Genomic DNA, 17,291 nt, shown 5'->3' on the forward strand with positions numbered 1-17,291 from the left:
AACATTTTAAACAACAGCCATTTTTTTCAAAATTGAATACGCTTCGTAACCAACCTTTGATGAGTTTCTTTAATTCTGTTCTCTCTTCAACGCGCGCTTGTAGGTTAAGAAATTCGCTGTATCGTCTGTTGACCATGTGGTAGGCCACTGGGTGAACGGAAGATGGACTTTCAAAACCTAGGTGTGGCGTGTCCCCGTCCTCCGAGCATGGATGGCCGCGCCCAGGGTTCTCACAATCCATTGCCGTCTCATACTGAAAGACAAATAGAGAGTTTAGCATCAACTTGTTTCACACTGTTTCGTCAATGTTCCTCCACATAAGTCACCACAAAATCAGGCGATGAGAAGGCAATTTGTATACTGTAGTTCATTCTGCCCAACTTGTTCAAGCAGCTTATGATCACAAATAAGGTGAGGCAGTCCCTTTTTATGATAATGTGGTGTGCGGCTCATAGTGTCATCTTGTTTATTGCAATTCAGCTACCATTACTTTGTAGTTATTTTGATAGTCTTTTCAGAAAGCTTCTCACAAGAAAAATCTATATCTATATAGATATTTGTTTCTTTTTTTCGCATGTCTTTTCTTTTTTTTTTAATCTGTAAAAAAGATTTAAGATAGCAAATAAATTCAGTTCGACTTCACGATGGTGTTCCACCTGGTGTTGATTCTTCACGAAAAAAAAACTCAATTAGTTCAAGTGGGGGGGCAAATACTTTTGCAAGGCACCATACATACATTCAGTGTGTGTGTGTGAGAGAGAGAGAGAGAGAGAGAGAGAGAGAGAGAGAGAGAGAGAGAGAGAGAGAGAGAGAGCATATGTAGGACAGTGAGCAAAGAAAGTGAGCAAATTAAAAAAAAAACATTCAAACTTTCAAACTTTTAATGTTATAATTGAGCCATACATACGACACATTGTATTTATTCACATCCTATGAACACTGAATATTGAATAGAATAAATGATTTAAAATAATTAAGTAAGTCCAGTTCTTACCTTGATAGTGTAAAGAGTGTAAGGGTGTGAGCCGGTCCCACGGTGTTCCTTCGCTGTGATCGTGCCAGTGATACGAAGATTTTGGATTATTATTGGTCCATCGGGACTACTTAGAGGTTCAAAACTGAATGTAGGCAAGGGGGAAGAACCATGCAATGGGCTGATGACAGTCACTTCGTTGGTGTTCCCAACTGGTTCAACAACCAGAGGAAGCTCCCTTGCTTGGTTTGCTAAAGAGAAACTACTTTCACTCTCCAGGTTCTGAAGGCTGCCGATGGGAGTATTCTCTGTTGTTCTTTCCAATAAGCCATTTGGGTGCTGGGATGTCTCTGAATTCATCGAGACTGTCGGGCAGAAGACATCTAATTGATTGGAACACAGAGCCTCCAAATCTTGACCATTACTACTTTTAATTCCACATTCTTTCTCTTGGTCATCCATACCGTCCTCTTGCCCTCCCATGTCCAAGGAGTCAATGGAATTCAGTTTGTAATCAGCTAACGAAGAGTCCAAGTCAGAATCATTTTCTTGATAAAAGGGATTTGAGTTCATTCCACTCAAAGAGTTTATCACGGTCTGACTTTCCTCTTCTTTAACGTTATTCTGTTGACAATAGACCTCCTCCGAATCTGCTCCATCATGCATAGAGAGTTCCGGCAAGACCATGGCTCCAAAAATGTCCCTTTCTGTTAGAGGTTTTGGAGAAGGGACATCTGCATTACTTTGGTAGGCGTAAGTGGTTTCTTGTGGTAGAGTGAGCTGTAATTTTGCAGAGGGAAGTGGTACTGACAAATCCAGTGTCTTGTCTCCGATCATCTCCCTTGATTTACTACAACTGCCAAATATGTCTATCATGAAAAGGTTTAACCAGTCAGGGTCAGACAATTTCGCAAAAAGGGGGAGCAGGACATTGCAGGTGATGAGTTCTCCAACAACATATCGTCCAGTGCCTGTTTCCAAGTGAGGTGGGGGCACCAAAACATGCAGCAATAAGTCCACTAGAGCTCTTGTGTAATTGATTTGCACTGACTCGCTGGTCATAACACAGTGAGGTGCGCTAACCCTGGAATATGCTTGCCACAACTTTTCCCTGTCATTATTCGCTTTTGTAGGTGGAGACATCTGCTGCTGGGCAACCAGCTCCTTGGCTTGAAGGTAGTCCTGCAGATGGCAGCCAAATATTTCCAAGATCCTCTGGGTCAGCCTCTACAGCAATACAAAAAGCCAATAAATGTGGATGGCAAATTCATGTATCCAAACATTTTCAAAACCACTTATCAGCCAGGGTGTGAGCACTTAAAAAATAATTATAATAAATGAATAATCTGAAAATTTGTCTCCCCAATGTATTGGTATACTTGGCCCTGGCTCTTTCAAATGAGGGTTTTTAACCAATTGTAGATATTAAAGATTTGTACAGTTCAGCCAATAAGGAGGTCACAGTTCAAAATAAACAAAAGACACACATCAGTTTCATAGCCATCAATTTTACTTTCACAGTATTCCATCCATCCATCCATTTTCTGATCCGCTTAATCCTCACAAGGGTCACGGGGGGTGCTGGAGCCTATCCAGTTGTCTTCGGGCAGCAGGCGGGGCACACCCTGAACCGGTTGCGAGCCAATCACAGGGCACCCAGAGACGAACAATCCATGCTCACTCACACCTCGGGACAATTTAGAGTGTTCAATCAGCCTGCCTTGCATGTTTTGGGAATGTGGGAGGAAACCGGAGGACCCAGAGAAAACCCACGCAGACCCGGGGAGAACATGCAAACTCCACACAGGAAGGCCGGAGATAGAATTGAACCCGGTACCTCTGTACTGTGAGGTCGACACGCAAACCACTGGGACCAACGGGCCGCCCTTCACAGAATTCAGGTGTTGAATTAGAAATTGTACCTTTCTGTCGAGTTGCTTTGCACGCATCTTCAGCTCCATGCCCATAGAAATCATGGCCTCTTGAACCTCCTTTTCAAAGGCACTCTCAGAGGACACAGTCTTGTACCAAGAACAAACAAAGTCCCTGATAATCTTCCTCACCGAATTGTGGATTTCTTGGTCCAAGTGATGTTCATCCTCCACAGTGGACGGAATCTGAAAATGTTCAACAAGGAAAGTGCAATTAGGGGTCAAGTATAGAATGCTTGAGTTCAAGATAATCAGTCAACTTTGTGTCAAATTGTGTATACTGTATAAATTGTGTAAATCTGTATACTGTACTGTACTTACTAGTCACAGCATTAAAGTGGGTATAAAAAGTTACCATACCCCTATTCAAATGGTTGGTTTTTGTGACATAAAAAAAAAAAAAAAAAACACAGGACCAAAATTAAAGTGGATACGAAAGTAGACACACACCACTTTCTAATTCCCATGTTGTTTACCTGAGGTTGTGGCTGTGTTGACAATGAGTCACATACATTACTTTTAAACTCAAGTTAAAAGGGAGTCAGCACACAACTGCCATAATTTAACCATTTCACAGCACTTACTACAGTGGACAGCTTATCGTTTGATCACGTTACTGGCTGCCCGAAAGGGTTAATGTGCCAGTGATTCATCGCAAATAAAGTTCAGATGTTATCATGTTAGTTTCGAGCATTTTTGTGGTCGTATATTGCAGCACGAGCCAAGAGAACTTCGTAGTATCAGAGGTATTTTATTGGCGAAAGGAAACACTCGCGTGAAAGATACAAAACCCTTTCCAAGACATTACCGGTAAATATTAAATGAACACAATGGAGACAGTCATCATCAAGTGGAGAAAACAAGGGCACAATAATGCCTAGCGGTCTCTACAAAGTTGATTAAAAGACAGATAAAACTGGTTAGGGAGGCCCCCAAGAGGCCAACAGCAACATTGAAGAAGTTGCAGGAATTTCTGCCAAGTACTGTACTAGCTGTTTAGTGCAAGTGACAACAATCTCACGTCGCCTTCATATGTCTCATATGTCTGGGCTGTTAAGTAAGGTGACAAAACAGAAGCTTTGTCTTACAAAGAAAAGCATCCATGTCTCGCTATATTTGACCAAAACACTCTTGAAATTTCCCCAACCAATGTGGGTAAAATGTGTCAATTGGTCTGATGACACCAACGACTTATATTTTTGTCAGATGAATGCATGATTGAAAATTCAGCAAAAATGGTGTGTGTTCACATCTGACAAATGATTTCTGTCATTTAAGTCAAGATTAAAATGATGCCGACTAAGTAATGTAATTTACCAACATCTTTGTCAGGGTTCTGCGTTAAGCTATTAGCCATGTTGTGGTGGCCCTGCCAAAACTGGCATTGCCCCTCTATATACATGATAGAATACAATAAGCTGCAATGATTATATATTGAGCATCTTTATACGGTGTTTTTTAAGCCTTTCAGAAAATATTTCTTTTGTGTAGTTCTTTTCTGGGTATGTTTTTTTTTGTATCAAATCTAAATCTAATTGATTTTTTAACAATTTCCAATGCCTCTGCCTTATATCTTGCTCAAGCCATTGTTAAGGTAAGGAAGTGCAAAAAATGTTTGCAGAACGGTAAAAGGCACATGATGATCAATCACTTTATTAATAAAACGTAAATTTAACATTTAAAAAAATCAAGAAAGCGTTGATTTATCCATACATTTTCTGATCCGCTGATAGAGAAATCTATGAACAAAATTGTATCATGTTTAAAGTTTCGGTTAATTTGGGCATGTTTGGACATACTCAACGCAGAGGTGTCGGCCGTTTGGGCAGAGGGCCTGTTCTTGAGTAAATACGTCAAAGCAAGGAGGTGGGAATAAATAAATTGGGAACAAAGAGTTGTTGAATACCAAAAGACAGTTTGGGAACAGCTGTCGCGCCCAGGTCGACATTTGTCATCAGCAAAGTCTGTGACTTGTGTATTCGGGTAGATCAGATCACTACCGAGGGGCCGGATCGAGGGGCCAGACCGGGGGGCGCGGCATGCAAATCTCGGGGCAGTGTCTTTCTTGTATTTTGCAATAAAAGTTCGAACCTGCGGAGAGGGAGCCGAGTGTGTGATCATCGGAGCAACTACCGTCGTTCGCTCTCAGAGATCCGCTCGCGCCGATACTGAAGACAATTTTCCTGTGTGCCGAGTCATTTCTTTAACTTTGTCCGAGAAAATCTCTGACATCCGCTTATCCTGACAAAGGTCCCGGGTTATGCTGGAGCCTATCCCAGCTTTCTTTGGGCAGTAGGCGGGGGACACCCTCAACTGGTTGCCTTGCAATTGCAGAGCACACAGAGACGAACAATGGACGCTCACACTCACACCCAGGGACAATTTAGAGTGTTCAATTAACCTGTCATGCATTTTTTGTGGGAGGAAACTTGATTACCTGAAGAAACGCCACGCAGGCACAGGGAGAACATGCAAACTCCACACGGGAAGGGCGAAGCTGGACTTGCACCCTGCACCTCTGCACTGTGAGGCCGACAAGCTAAGCACTGGACCACTGACACTGTTACGCCTTGGCCCCGGGCCACTGTTAATATAGAACCGTGCTCATAGAGTACACTGTAAATTGTGCTTTTATGAATTTGTTCTGTAATCCATGAGTGAGAAAATCCAAAAGAGGGACAGTGGAATATATTGGGGAAATGTCATTTTTAAATGATTGAGGTGAACCACATAAAATGTCTACTCAGTGAATATACCACGATGGCTACTTATTTTAAGTGTGGAAGTGGTGATTTACCTGTTCCAGAGTGATAAACCTCTCTAGGTGAATCACACTGTTGGATTCCAAAATAGCCTGCGACCCCAGCCAGCCCCCAAGTACCACGAGCAGGCTGGTGAACACGCACAGCAGCCAGATATTAACAAGCAGATGGAAAAGAACGAGCCAAGTAAACAGCACGCAAAGGCCCAGCAAGCATTTCTGTCCCAGCACCTCTGCCATGACACCGAGGGGGTGCTTGTCACACCTGCACCAGACCTAGAAAACAAAATAGAGAGTATGAGTTTGGTACATTATTCAAAAGCTAGACTCGTGTGAATATAGCGAAGCTATCAATATGTAAGGATTGTTGGAATTTGGGTGGAAGCATGCATATAATATCCATCCATCCATCCATCCATTTTCTGAACCGCTTAATTCTCACTAGGGTCGCGGGGGGTGCTGGAGCCTATGCATATAATAAGTATGTACAAATAATGAAAATAGGTTTACACTGAAAAGAAAAAAAAAACATCAGCTCAAGTTATATGAGAAGAATCGTATGAGAAGAACACTGACAAATTGTGAAAAAATACATATTAGTAAGATAAATTCACTTCTTGTAGTGCAACTTCTTTCTCACACCCTTTGTACATCTAGTAGGAGTTTTAAGGAACTTGAGCATGAATATGAATTCCAACCATTTTTAGTTCCACTGGAGTTATTTGATTAACTGAATTTAGCTGTTTGACGCCGAACAACACCGTTTGCAAAGTATTACCCACATTTAGGATCATTCTTTGCTTGGACGCTCCTTGGTACTTGAATAAAGTGTCACCGACTAGAAACGTGTTTTGCTCATTTTTAACGTTTTAATATACAAAGGCAAGTCGTCGAAGCAGTTGTGGTAGTGTCCCAAAGAAAATAAAAAATGCGACATATTTGTGCAGACGTTTGGAAACTGTACTTTGCATTTGAAATTCGTTATGTATCTACTTGTCACATGTTTCTAAATGCAATGTTTACATACATGTGTTTATATTTCCTTTATGGCTTGACGCTAGCGAAGAACAAAAATGACGATATCCTGAGGGTGGGGGGGTCGAAAGATAAAATAATGGCAGTTATTGGATGGGTGGGACCGACACAAAGATAGCTTACCTTAGCGCATGGTTACCATCGTTAAAATAATATAAAACATGCAAATCGTTTGGAGCTGATCATCAACGAGACATCTCGTGAGCTGTTTACTTCCTGTATCATGACGTCATCATATGGTTGAAACGCCCACTAAAAAATCCCCAGTAATCGGTGTTTTGATTTAGTGATGGGAATTCCGGCTCCTTTTAGAGAGCCGGCTCATTTATATCGGCTCCCTAAAAAGAGCCGGCTCTTTCGGCTCCCAAATGGCTCCTCAGTTTTTTTGTTGTTTAAATTAATTTAATACCAAAAATAACGTAATATTATGTGTAAAACGAAGTACTAATGCAAAAAAAGACATTATATCAAATATTTATTATTTATATGGCTTTATTTATATTCTTCTGAACATACGCAACATGGAGTGCTACAAAAATAAAAACAAAGTACAAAGACCCATCTCAAAACAAGGTCGTCAAAAAGTTCCAATCTCTGAATGTGTATATTTATAAGCGTTTAACTATTTACAGTAAAACAACATAAGTAAGCTTTGAATAACACACAACAAATTATACATTAAAATTTGTAAAACAAAAAGAAAAAAGCAGCATCCAGGTAAAGGTTTTTGCTTGTCTTTAGCGAAGATTGGCATGAAGAAAAACCAAGTGCCTCAGCTTTGAGGGGTTGATCCTGTTTCTCCTCTCTGTTAATATTTGCCCTGTTTTGGAGAAGATTCTCTCTGAGGGGACAGATGTTGCGACAACACACAGCCAACACAAAATGGATGAAAATCCCTTGCAATCATTTTACCCAGTTCCTCGTCAATTGTGTTCTGTTTTGTTGGTTTTATAGCTTTTTGCATAAAGTGGCTCATAGAGCTCTGGGTTGTACATCTAGGCAGTTGTGACATTGCAGCAGCAGCAACAGTTGCAGACACACTGGCACCTTCATTAATAGCTGGTTCCCTTGCTTGTCTTTTCTCTTCAAATTGTACTGATGGGTGGACATTTCTGATGTGCCTGTGCAGGTTATTTGTGGAGCCTGATCTATGGGATATTTTAACCTTGCACAGTCTACACGCTGCCTTTGAACTATCAATTAAATTGAAATGAGTCCATATTACACTGCGTTTCCTATCCATTTTCTCACCTTTCCACTTTCCACCGGGTTGGTTTTTTTTCACTAACTAGCTCTCTCGTCTCCTCGTCTGTCTTGTTCGCGTGCTGCTCAGTGTGCTGCTGTGTGTGTCTCTTCTCTAACAACCCCCCTTCTCTAAACTGCATCGCGCGCAGTTGTGTGTGCGTGTGTGTGTGCGTGTGTGTGTCCGTGTGTGTGTGTGTGTGCGTGTGTGTGTGTGCGTGTGTGTGTGTGCGTGTGTGCGTGTGCGTGTGTGCGTGTGTGTGTGTGTGCGTGTGTGTGCGTGTGTGTGTGTGTGTGTGTGAGCGTGTGTGTGCGTGTGTGTACGTGTGTGTGTGTGCGTGTGTGTGTGAGTGTGTAACCCGCCCCTTCCGGCTCCCATCGTTCACTTCAAAGAGCCGGCACTGGCAGCCGGCTCGTTCCCGAACGACACATCACTATTTTGATTGTACAGTACCCTAAACTACACCATGGTAACGAAAGACAATGAAACTGAGCAAACACACTCATAGTCACATTCAAAAGAGCCTCCATCAAGGACGCAGCCATCCATTTCCAACACCGTTTATGCACTGCTGTCAAGCCAACCTTCACACACGTAAAGATGAAGTTGAGTACGATCATGAGCCGCCAGCGAGCGGCATTGACCGCCTTCAAAATAAAGTCTTTCTAATTAATGCATGCCCGTCAGTGGTTTGGTTTTAAAATAATGTTATCAAGTAACTTCTCTGCGGTTAGGCAACGATTGGTTCACGCAGGGAGAATGCTAACTGTCTCAGAGTCGCACCAAGAAAGATTCTTAAGTTGAGATGGAAACAGGACTGAATGTTAACTCTGCATCAGTAATTAAAATTACACTTGATTTAAAAAAAAACATTAAAAACTCAATTTTTGTTATGCCGCGACCAGACGAGCTCGAGGGAAACACGATGCCACATCAGGTAACCAACCAGAGTACTTTCATTAGGATCCGATGTTGCATTTAAAAATAAAAATCCTCTTAAATCTGCAATTTTGACCTTTACACCTGGTTTTAAAAAAATCATTACAATTTTCATTTTTGTTATCCCACAACCAGGTATACTGTAGACTAGACTATTGAAGGTATTGAACCTAAGCACATTCATTATGATAAGATGTTATATTTCAAAATGAAAGACCTCTGAAATTTACAATTTTGAACATTACACCTGAATGAAAAAAAATAATTGGTGGTTCAAAATGCAGTGGCACTAAACCTGGATTTACTGAGCTGCAGAACCAGAAGATTTCCTCATACGCATGGAGCAAGAACATGCAAGTGTATTTTCACATTGCCTGTTATTGTTTTTCACTTTTTCATGGACGTTTTTGGAACATGGTAGGAAGCCCAAGCAGGTACAGGAAGAACATGCAAACTCCACACAGGAAGGCCGAAGCCTGAATCGAACCTACAACCTCTGCACTGTGAGGTCGGCGCGCTAAGCAGCCGACCACGTTGCCGCCTCCTATTGTCAGGTAGCAAGGTGGTGGTGGTGGACCCGAAAAAGCAGGCAGGAGGGAGGGAGGAGGAGGGTGAACTTGACGTATTATATTTAATAAAACAGAGAAAACTGAATCCAAAACAAACAAAGTGCTAACAACCAAAACTAATCCAAAGTAGCAAAACAATACCATGACTGTGGCAAAAAAACTAACAGGAACAGAACCATGACAGTTGCAAGAGAACAAACAAAACGCAACGCACAAACATGACAGTAGCCAAGAGCAACAATGACCCGACGATGAGTGATCGGGCTGGGAATCCTTTTAAAGCACTAATTACCTAATGACCAACAGGTGTGCAGCTGCAGGGGGAGCCCTCCAGTGCCACCTGTTGGTCCCAAAACGAATCCTGACACCTATCAGAAAAACCATAATAATCAAACCATTAGTTTTCAAAGTGTTAATAGCATTTACTGTCAACATCAAAACAAACGCATCTCAATACATAACCCCCAACCAGTGTTTTTTTTTTTTACATTTGCATGATATTCTCATCCTCAAGGTGAGAAGCTCGGTCAACCGGGAGGGGCTCAGAGTCGAGCCGCTTCTCCTCCATATCGAGAGGAGCCAGATGAGGTGGCTTGGGCATCTGATTTGGATGCCTCCTGAGCGCCTCCCCGGTGAGGTGTTCCGGTCATGCCCCACCGGGAGGAGACCCCGAGGAAGACCCAGGACACGCTGGAGAGACTATGTCACCCAGCTTGCCTGGGAACGACTCGGGATCCCCCGGGGAGAGCTGGACGAAGTAGCTAGGGAGAGGGAAGTCTGGGCTTCCCTGCTAAAGCTGTTGCCCCCGCGACCCGGCCCCGGATAAGCAGTAGATGATGGATGGATGGATGGATGGATGGATGATATTTGCTCAGCCTGAATTGTCCCTAGGTGTGAATGTGAGCGCAAATGGTTGTTCGTCTAACTGTGCCCTGCGATTTGGCTGGCAACCAATTAAGGGTGTCCTCCGCCTACTGCCCAAAGACAGCTGGGATAAGCTCCAGCACCCCCTGCGACCACTTGTGAGGATAAGTGGATCGGAAAATGAATGAATGAATGAATGATATTTGCTTTATAAAGTAGACACAACACATTCAGAGGCAACAGTTATCTTAAGAACAGTTATTTATTTTTTCTTATCCTCTCATGGTGCGTTCATTTCAAGCTTTCCAAGACCTCAACGCCTCACACACACGACTGTCCATCACAGTGTTGTGGCAAAATGCTACAGACTAGAAAATGTTCCACCCATGTGTTTGTACTGTAACTCACAGCATCTCTACCCAGCGAAAAGGGATTATTTCTTAGACTTGAAATGAACATTATCACTTTTTGGCCGAATAGCAAACTCTCGGCTTCTTACAACATGTCATTGTTTGCGATCAGAAAAAGTGATGCACATTATACATTAACAAAGGATGTGCCCACTCTTCAACGTGCTCTTTTTTTATTGACAACATTGCTCAGTAAAAATATGCCTTTGACCTCAAACTATGCTCTGTTCAGCACCGGATCCACCATACATTGTAAGATAATTTCATAACCTACCGGTACAGTGAAATGTATCATCCACACCACCATAGGCATGTAAAAAATATACTGCAAGTCCCTGTGTAGAGTTTGTTCTGCACCAGCAACGAAGGAGTCCAGGTGCGTAAACTTCAGAATTTCTCTTTGTTATGTATAAAAAAGCAGAGTATGTAATATTTAACTTCACAAAAATCAATTGTGTAGTTGTATTGTACAAGGTATGCTAATGCTTTTTAATCCACACAGCAAGGGCAAGTATAGGATTAAAAAGATTACCTCTCGATACTTATAATAATTCTAAACATAAAGTTTCCAGCTAAAATATGATGTTAAGATGAAATACTGACTTAAAGAAAGCTTGGAAATTGTTGTTAATGTGGTTGGTGCATGTGCGCGCTAAACACTGCTGTCGGACCTGCCAGTATGGAGTGCTTTTAAATCATACCGAATGAGCAGAGTCAAGTATTAAAATGAGTGAAGATGGAGGAAATGGGCTGTGCTGACTAGTATACCCTCACTAATCTTATTTGTTCAGTGTGGTTGACTCTTGAGCTGGTGTGGGAAAATGTTTCTGGAAGACCTTTGAAGCCACAAAGTCCCTCATTAATATACGCAAATTCATACATACCAAACATCCAGGATTTCCAAGGTGCCTTCTTTTAGAGAGCAAAAGTGTTCAGAGTTTAGCTCAGAAGGGACACTTGCACCCTCAGCTATGAATAGGCTGATGACAACTTATGAGACATTACCTTTGTCCAAGGTAAGTGAAATGCACGCTTGGTCTTCACACACAGTTTGATTTTTGTGTCTGTATGTCAAGGACAACTTTGGAACTTACCATCATTTGGATCCATGAACTCAAAATCGATTATATGTTTGCCTTTATAGGCTTCAGTTCCCTCTCACAGTATTCACCAAACAAGGAAATCCAGACTGTGGACATCCATTGCCAAGATGATCACTCACATGTCACTGTGCAAATTTTGTAAGTATTAATCTGTGTCCTAAAGTAAAATGGGTGCTTTATGTATGGGCAAGTGAAAGTGACATGTTCTTTGCCTCTGTCAAGTTCCTTTATTTCTATTGGGAGTTGTGGTGTTTGTAATGAGCGGGATCGCCGGAGACCCCCTGTATGAATGCCTTCAAGACGCCGACTATAGTGAGCTCCTAGATATTGTGGATAAAGGACTCCCCTCCACAAAGACACCTCAACACGTAGCGATTATTGGTGGGGGCATTGCTGGAATAACCGCAGCCAAGATTTTGCAAGATGCCGGCCATAAGGTAGAATGACTCAGCTCTCTTTTGTTTAAATAAATAAATAAATAAATAAATAAAGCTCTCGTGCTTCATGAAAATGTGAGAAAACCGATAATGTGACCTGTTGGACAAAAAAAGGTGACCATAATAGAAGCCAGTCACCGTATTGGAGGACGCATTGAGACCTTTAGGAATACAAGAGAAGGCTGGTACGCAGAGGTGGGCGCCATGCGCATCCCCAGCTTTCATAAGTGAGTACAGTGTCTTTTGACACCATTTTAATTTATTCATTTGTTGTAAATGTTTTTTTGGAAAAAAAAGTCTGAAGCTGAAAAGAAAGAATACATGCTCAGTTCTCTTTGACTGAATTTATTGATGACATGCAGCAACAGCACGGTGAATAGTGGTTAGCATGTCTGCCTCGCAGCCGGAGATTCTCGGGTCCTTCTTTGTGGAGTTGGTGAAGTGAGACCAGAGGAAAGACCGCGAATTTTCCTGAGCTGTTGGATGTGAGCGTGAATTGCTGTTCGTCTGTATTTGCTCTACAATTGACTGGCGACCAGTCCAAAGTCTCCCGCTGTCTCTCTCTGAGAGTCTGCTGGGATTTGCGCCCTTATAAGAACAATCACACTGAACAATGGAGTCGAATTACATCGCTAAAAATTGGTGTTGTTGTTGAAAAACTCATCACAGAGATGAAGAGACGAAAAATCGAGAATTAAAATAACTAATTTTGTACTTCAATTCAAGTGTGAATGTTTGCCTGATTCAACTGCATGCATTTCGTCAAATGTAACTTCTGGTAGACGTTATTTGCAATAACATGCTATATTTTCCCACAGGATTCTGCTCTCCTTTGTCTCCAAATTAAAAATCCCCTTGAACCATTTTGTCCAAGATGACATGAACACCTACTTTTTGCTAAATGGGCAACTTCATAAAAACTTGGCTGTGGCAAACAACCATGATGTGCTGAATTACACCCTGAATGAGGGAGAGAGGGGGAAATCAGCTGCGCAGCTCTTCAGTGAGACTCTGTGGAAGGTTTGTAGACATTCCGGGTTCTCTTCGAGTCAATCTCACTATCCATGTTCTCCTGCACATGATGTGTGGGAAGTTGAAGCCTGTGCGATCTGAGTGATCGCAGTCCATCAATGAGCTGATCAATTGAAATGACCAATCCTGAAGACTCACACTGTATTCATACCCTGCTCTATTTTTCATGTTGAGAATGAGAATATTTTTTTCTATACTAAATATTTCCATCTCTGAGCAGGTGAGAGATGATCTTCAGACAAGTGGCTGTAGTGCAATGTTGGGAAAGTATGACGCCTACACAGTGAAAGTAAGGAAAACACACTACATATCGACTAGGATAGTCTAGGTTGATTGTGACCAAAGAAAGTTTAGAATTACTGTTTCTGATTAGAATTATTGATATGTTTGTCAAAAGGAATACTTGGTGAAAGAGGGCAATCTGAGTCGTGGTGCATTGCGGATGATTGGAGACATCCTGAATGAAAACAGCCTCTTTTACACATCCATGCTAGAGATGCTTTACGTCCAGTCCGACATCAATGATGACACAGAGTGAGAAAATATTGACATACTGTACATGAGTGACATTTTATGTGGAAATGTTTTCTGTTTTCAAATAGACTTAATATAGTCAATATTGTATTCATATCATCATTTTATATATACCTATATATATGTGTGTACACATTCCGGTATATAAAACAAACAAACTCTGGATGCTTTTCTTCCAGGTACTATGAGGTCACCGATGGCTTTGACCACCTCACAACGGCTTTCTACGGCATGTTGAACGCCACAACCCTCCTCAACTCCAGGGTCAAACTCATTAACCAATCAGGAGGCAGAAACGTGACTGTGACATACCAGGACGTGCGTACTCCAGGTTTGATGACGAACCTGACGGTGGACCAGGCACTGGTTACAGCCACAGCCAAGGCAACCCTCCTGATTGACTTCCAGCCAGCACTTTCTGCGGACAAGATGGAAGCCCTGCGCTCAGTTCACTACGCGAGTTCCACCAAAGTGATACTGAGCTTCATGGAGCGCTTTTGGGAGAAAGAGGGCATCAGGGGAGGGAAGAGCATCACAGACCGACCATCACGCTTCATTTATTACCCCAGCCACAGTTTCCCAGGAACAGACGCAGGGGCTCTGCTCGCATCGTACACTTGCTCTGACGATTCCACCCTCTTTCAAGGTGTGAGTGAAGATGAGCTGATGGCTGTGGTCCTGGACGACTTGGTTAGGATCCATGGAGAGGATATCAGGTCTCTATTTACTGGTGGACTGGTGAAGAAGTGGGGCTTGGACCCCTACAGCTTGGGCGCATTTGCCCTTTTCACACCCTACCAGGGCCTTTATGCCAGAGAACTATTCCAGAGCGAGGGACGTGTGCACTTTGCTGGGGAACACACCGCTTTACCTCACGGCTGGATAGAAACTTCCATGAAATCTGCCCTCAGAGCGGCCAAAAATATTAATAGCCTCACAATTCAACCCTAATCAGTTGGGGGTAGAAAATAATTTAAAATCATCACATTTTGTATGTCACAGTCAATTGTATTCCATAGGTATTTAAAGTTGTAATATTTAAACAAGCAATTATATTTAAATATACTAGTGATCACTTTTTAAGTGAATTTGTTATAATGACTCTTTGCCCCATCTTTCTGTTTCAGAAATCTGAGGATTCAATCAACTGGAATATTTCAGCATACAGAATCACATGTTCATTATCGCTTGCGAAGATAAGCGGTTTAGATAATTGCTTGATGTTCTTGCATTTTGCAATTGGGTAACTATTGGTTGCTACTTTCAGTTCAAAATCAACTGAGATAATAATATGAGCTCTACGAATTTACTCAACTCTGATATACTGCATTGTTTATGTTTACGCAAGTATAATTGAATTGTTGAAGCAAACACATTCCACAAGCAAATTAATGTGTTAAAGTGTTCGAAAGAAATCCTAATGAAATCCACACTCCACCAATAACAGCCAGTTTACTTGTGTTCCAATTCGATGATCACACCATTCAAACATGAAATGCTAACAAACATGCTGATCACAGTCGTATATCACAGTAATATTGTCACTCTTCATATCCCTAACCCCAAACATGTTAGGAATCCAAAACAGTTGTGTATAGATATTTTTAATCTGCTAATAAAGTCCAACAAAGGTCTATGCAGTCCATTGTTCAATGAGTGCCTTTCTGCACCATTTGAGTGAAGCGGTTGGTGATGGTCAAGGTGGTGTCAATGAATCGCTCCACACAGCTGACGAGACAAGTTTCTGTCCGGTAGTCAAATTTCGAACCTGGACTGTCCACACACTTGTCCCAGCACACGTCTGTGAAGTTGTGCACCTAGAAATAAGCAGACATGATGGGAATGGAAATGGTATCATGACTAAAATACAGAGATTTCAATCATTTTAACTGCATGTTTTATAGATATTAATAATACTGCATATACAGTATATATATTTTTCTCTCTCCGTGTTTTGTAACTGTGATTTGCTTGTTAATGTTTTCAAATTATGTTGGTAAGAGCGTCATTTCAGTAAATGTTACAGTTTATGTTTACACAGTAGCCTTTTTCATTCAAACCACAGTCAAAAACGGCGAGTGCGGTCAAACTACAGCCCGGGGGCCATTTCAGCGGCCCACAACATGCCATACAGACATATAGTACATACATAAATAAGTAAATGATATTTGACATGGGCAGCAAGGTTAGTTACAAAAGGTCAAGGCGGGCAGAGTGAGAAGTGTGCCAGAAAAATATGTGCCGTTTATACTGAAACATTTGTTTATATACTGTTGAACTTTTCCAGATATTTGAAGATACAAATAAACCATTTATGATGAAAAGAATAACACAATTTATCTTCAAAACACCGTAGCGAATAAAGATAATTACATTTTTAGAGGCAAAAATAGTTTCTTCCACTTTGTGCTCGATGGCTGATTTATGAAGACACCACTTAATGATCCTCAAGAAACTGAAACATGGTCACCTAATTATTTTTTAATAATATTATTATTATTATTAATTATTTTTGTTGTTTTGGTTATGAATGTGGAGCTGGATCTATTCTGTTCGATAGAGGACTGTTGGCCACCCCACAAAATTGGACAAATCCTCAAATATTTGCCCTTAACACCTTAACAGAAAGCTGATGAAATTAATGAGACAATACAAAAAACATATAATTACTGTCTTTACTGACTTTAGCGTCTTTCAAAAAGTTGAAGAATTTTAAAGTGGCCCTTTCATTCAGCCAGTTTTATGGATGTGGCCCTCAAACAAAAAAGTTTGGACTCCTCTGATGTACAGTATTTCAAACTATTTCTCCTTGCAACAAGATCTATCGTTGGATTAACATTGTTTCTGCGTATGTTCCAAACACCATCTTAATGCATTCCATTTGGTATCATTCAAGTGATCAGTCATCAGTCGGCGTGTACAGTACAGTATTAGAATACTCTATGCTGTACGGTCCACGTTGGGGTACAAACCTGGGCCTGAAACTGAGCCTTTTGCTGTTCTATGGCAATCAACCGCTGAAGCTCTGTAGCTTCCGCCTTCTCCGACGCACTGAGATTGTCAAAACCGTCCATTGCGTCTCTTAAACGGATCTTAAATAGACAGAATTGTTTTTTAGTATCAACGGTGATGTGTAGCAGTAAGCGTCGATTAAGTGACCTTCGGTAAAACTGCTTGTGCGAGCGACCGGTGCTTCACGAGTCCGCGTAGACCACCGCGGATATACAAATTATGGGATGTGTGGCTATACATCACTGGCGGCTGTGACATTCGGTTATTCACGTTTGTAAATCAGTTCACTTGTGATGACGTAATAGTGACGCTTTCAAAAGTCATAATGTTTCAAGAAGAAGCGTTGTCGCAAAACAACTTGATATTTCATTATTATAAAGTACATATTTTAAGAAGCACATTAAAAAAATAAAAAAATCATGATTTTTTTCTGTGACCTATATTAATC

At 41.4% G+C, this 17,291-nt stretch overlaps 3 protein-coding genes across 5 annotated transcripts in view; 1 reads left to right on the forward strand and 2 right to left on the reverse strand.

Annotated features, from left to right (window-relative positions):
* Positions 1–8,568, reverse strand: part of snx19b (sorting nexin 19b) — a 35,883-nt gene extending 27,315 nt beyond the window's left edge. For 2 of the 3 annotated variants that reach the window (XM_052078856.1, XM_052078854.1), the window contains exons 1-5: positions 8,456–8,568; positions 5,702–5,941; positions 2,896–3,090; positions 995–2,200; positions 55–253 (exon numbers count right to left, since the gene is read on the reverse strand). In XM_052078856.1, the coding sequence (XP_051934816.1) occupies positions 55–253; positions 995–2,200; positions 2,896–3,090; positions 5,702–5,941; positions 8,456–8,563 (1,948 nt within the window). In that variant the 5' untranslated portion in view covers positions 8,564–8,568. Of the gene's footprint in view, positions 1–54; positions 254–994; positions 2,201–2,895; positions 3,091–5,701; positions 5,942–6,823; positions 6,979–8,455 lie in introns of those variants that run through there. The other variant, XM_052078857.1, reaches the window with a different exon arrangement.
* Positions 8,569–10,664: 2,096 nt separating this feature from the next.
* On the forward strand, positions 10,665–15,443 carry il4i1 (interleukin 4 induced 1). The gene is made up of 7 exons (XM_052078962.1): positions 10,665–11,966; positions 12,051–12,265; positions 12,380–12,492; positions 13,084–13,285; positions 13,518–13,586; positions 13,695–13,831; positions 14,011–15,443. Exons 1-7 carry the CDS (start codon positions 11,936–11,938, stop codon positions 14,780–14,782), a joined length of 1,539 nt encoding a protein of 512 aa, XP_051934922.1. The 5' UTR covers positions 10,665–11,935; the 3' UTR covers positions 14,783–15,443.
* On the reverse strand, positions 15,265–17,130 carry timm8b (translocase of inner mitochondrial membrane 8 homolog B (yeast)). Its single transcript, XM_052079126.1, has 3 exons — positions 16,991–17,130; positions 16,804–16,923; positions 15,265–15,648 (listed from the first exon to the last, which is right to left on the reverse strand). Exons 1-3 carry the CDS (start codon positions 17,099–17,101, stop codon positions 15,481–15,483), a joined length of 399 nt encoding a protein of 132 aa, XP_051935086.1. The 5' UTR covers positions 17,102–17,130; the 3' UTR covers positions 15,265–15,480.
* Between the last annotated feature and the right edge of the window lie 161 nt (positions 17,131–17,291).

Source organism: Hippocampus zosterae, chromosome 10, assembly GCF_025434085.1.
Source record: "Hippocampus zosterae strain Florida chromosome 10, ASM2543408v3, whole genome shotgun sequence".
Taxonomy (NCBI): domain Eukaryota; kingdom Metazoa; phylum Chordata; class Actinopteri; order Syngnathiformes; family Syngnathidae; genus Hippocampus; species Hippocampus zosterae.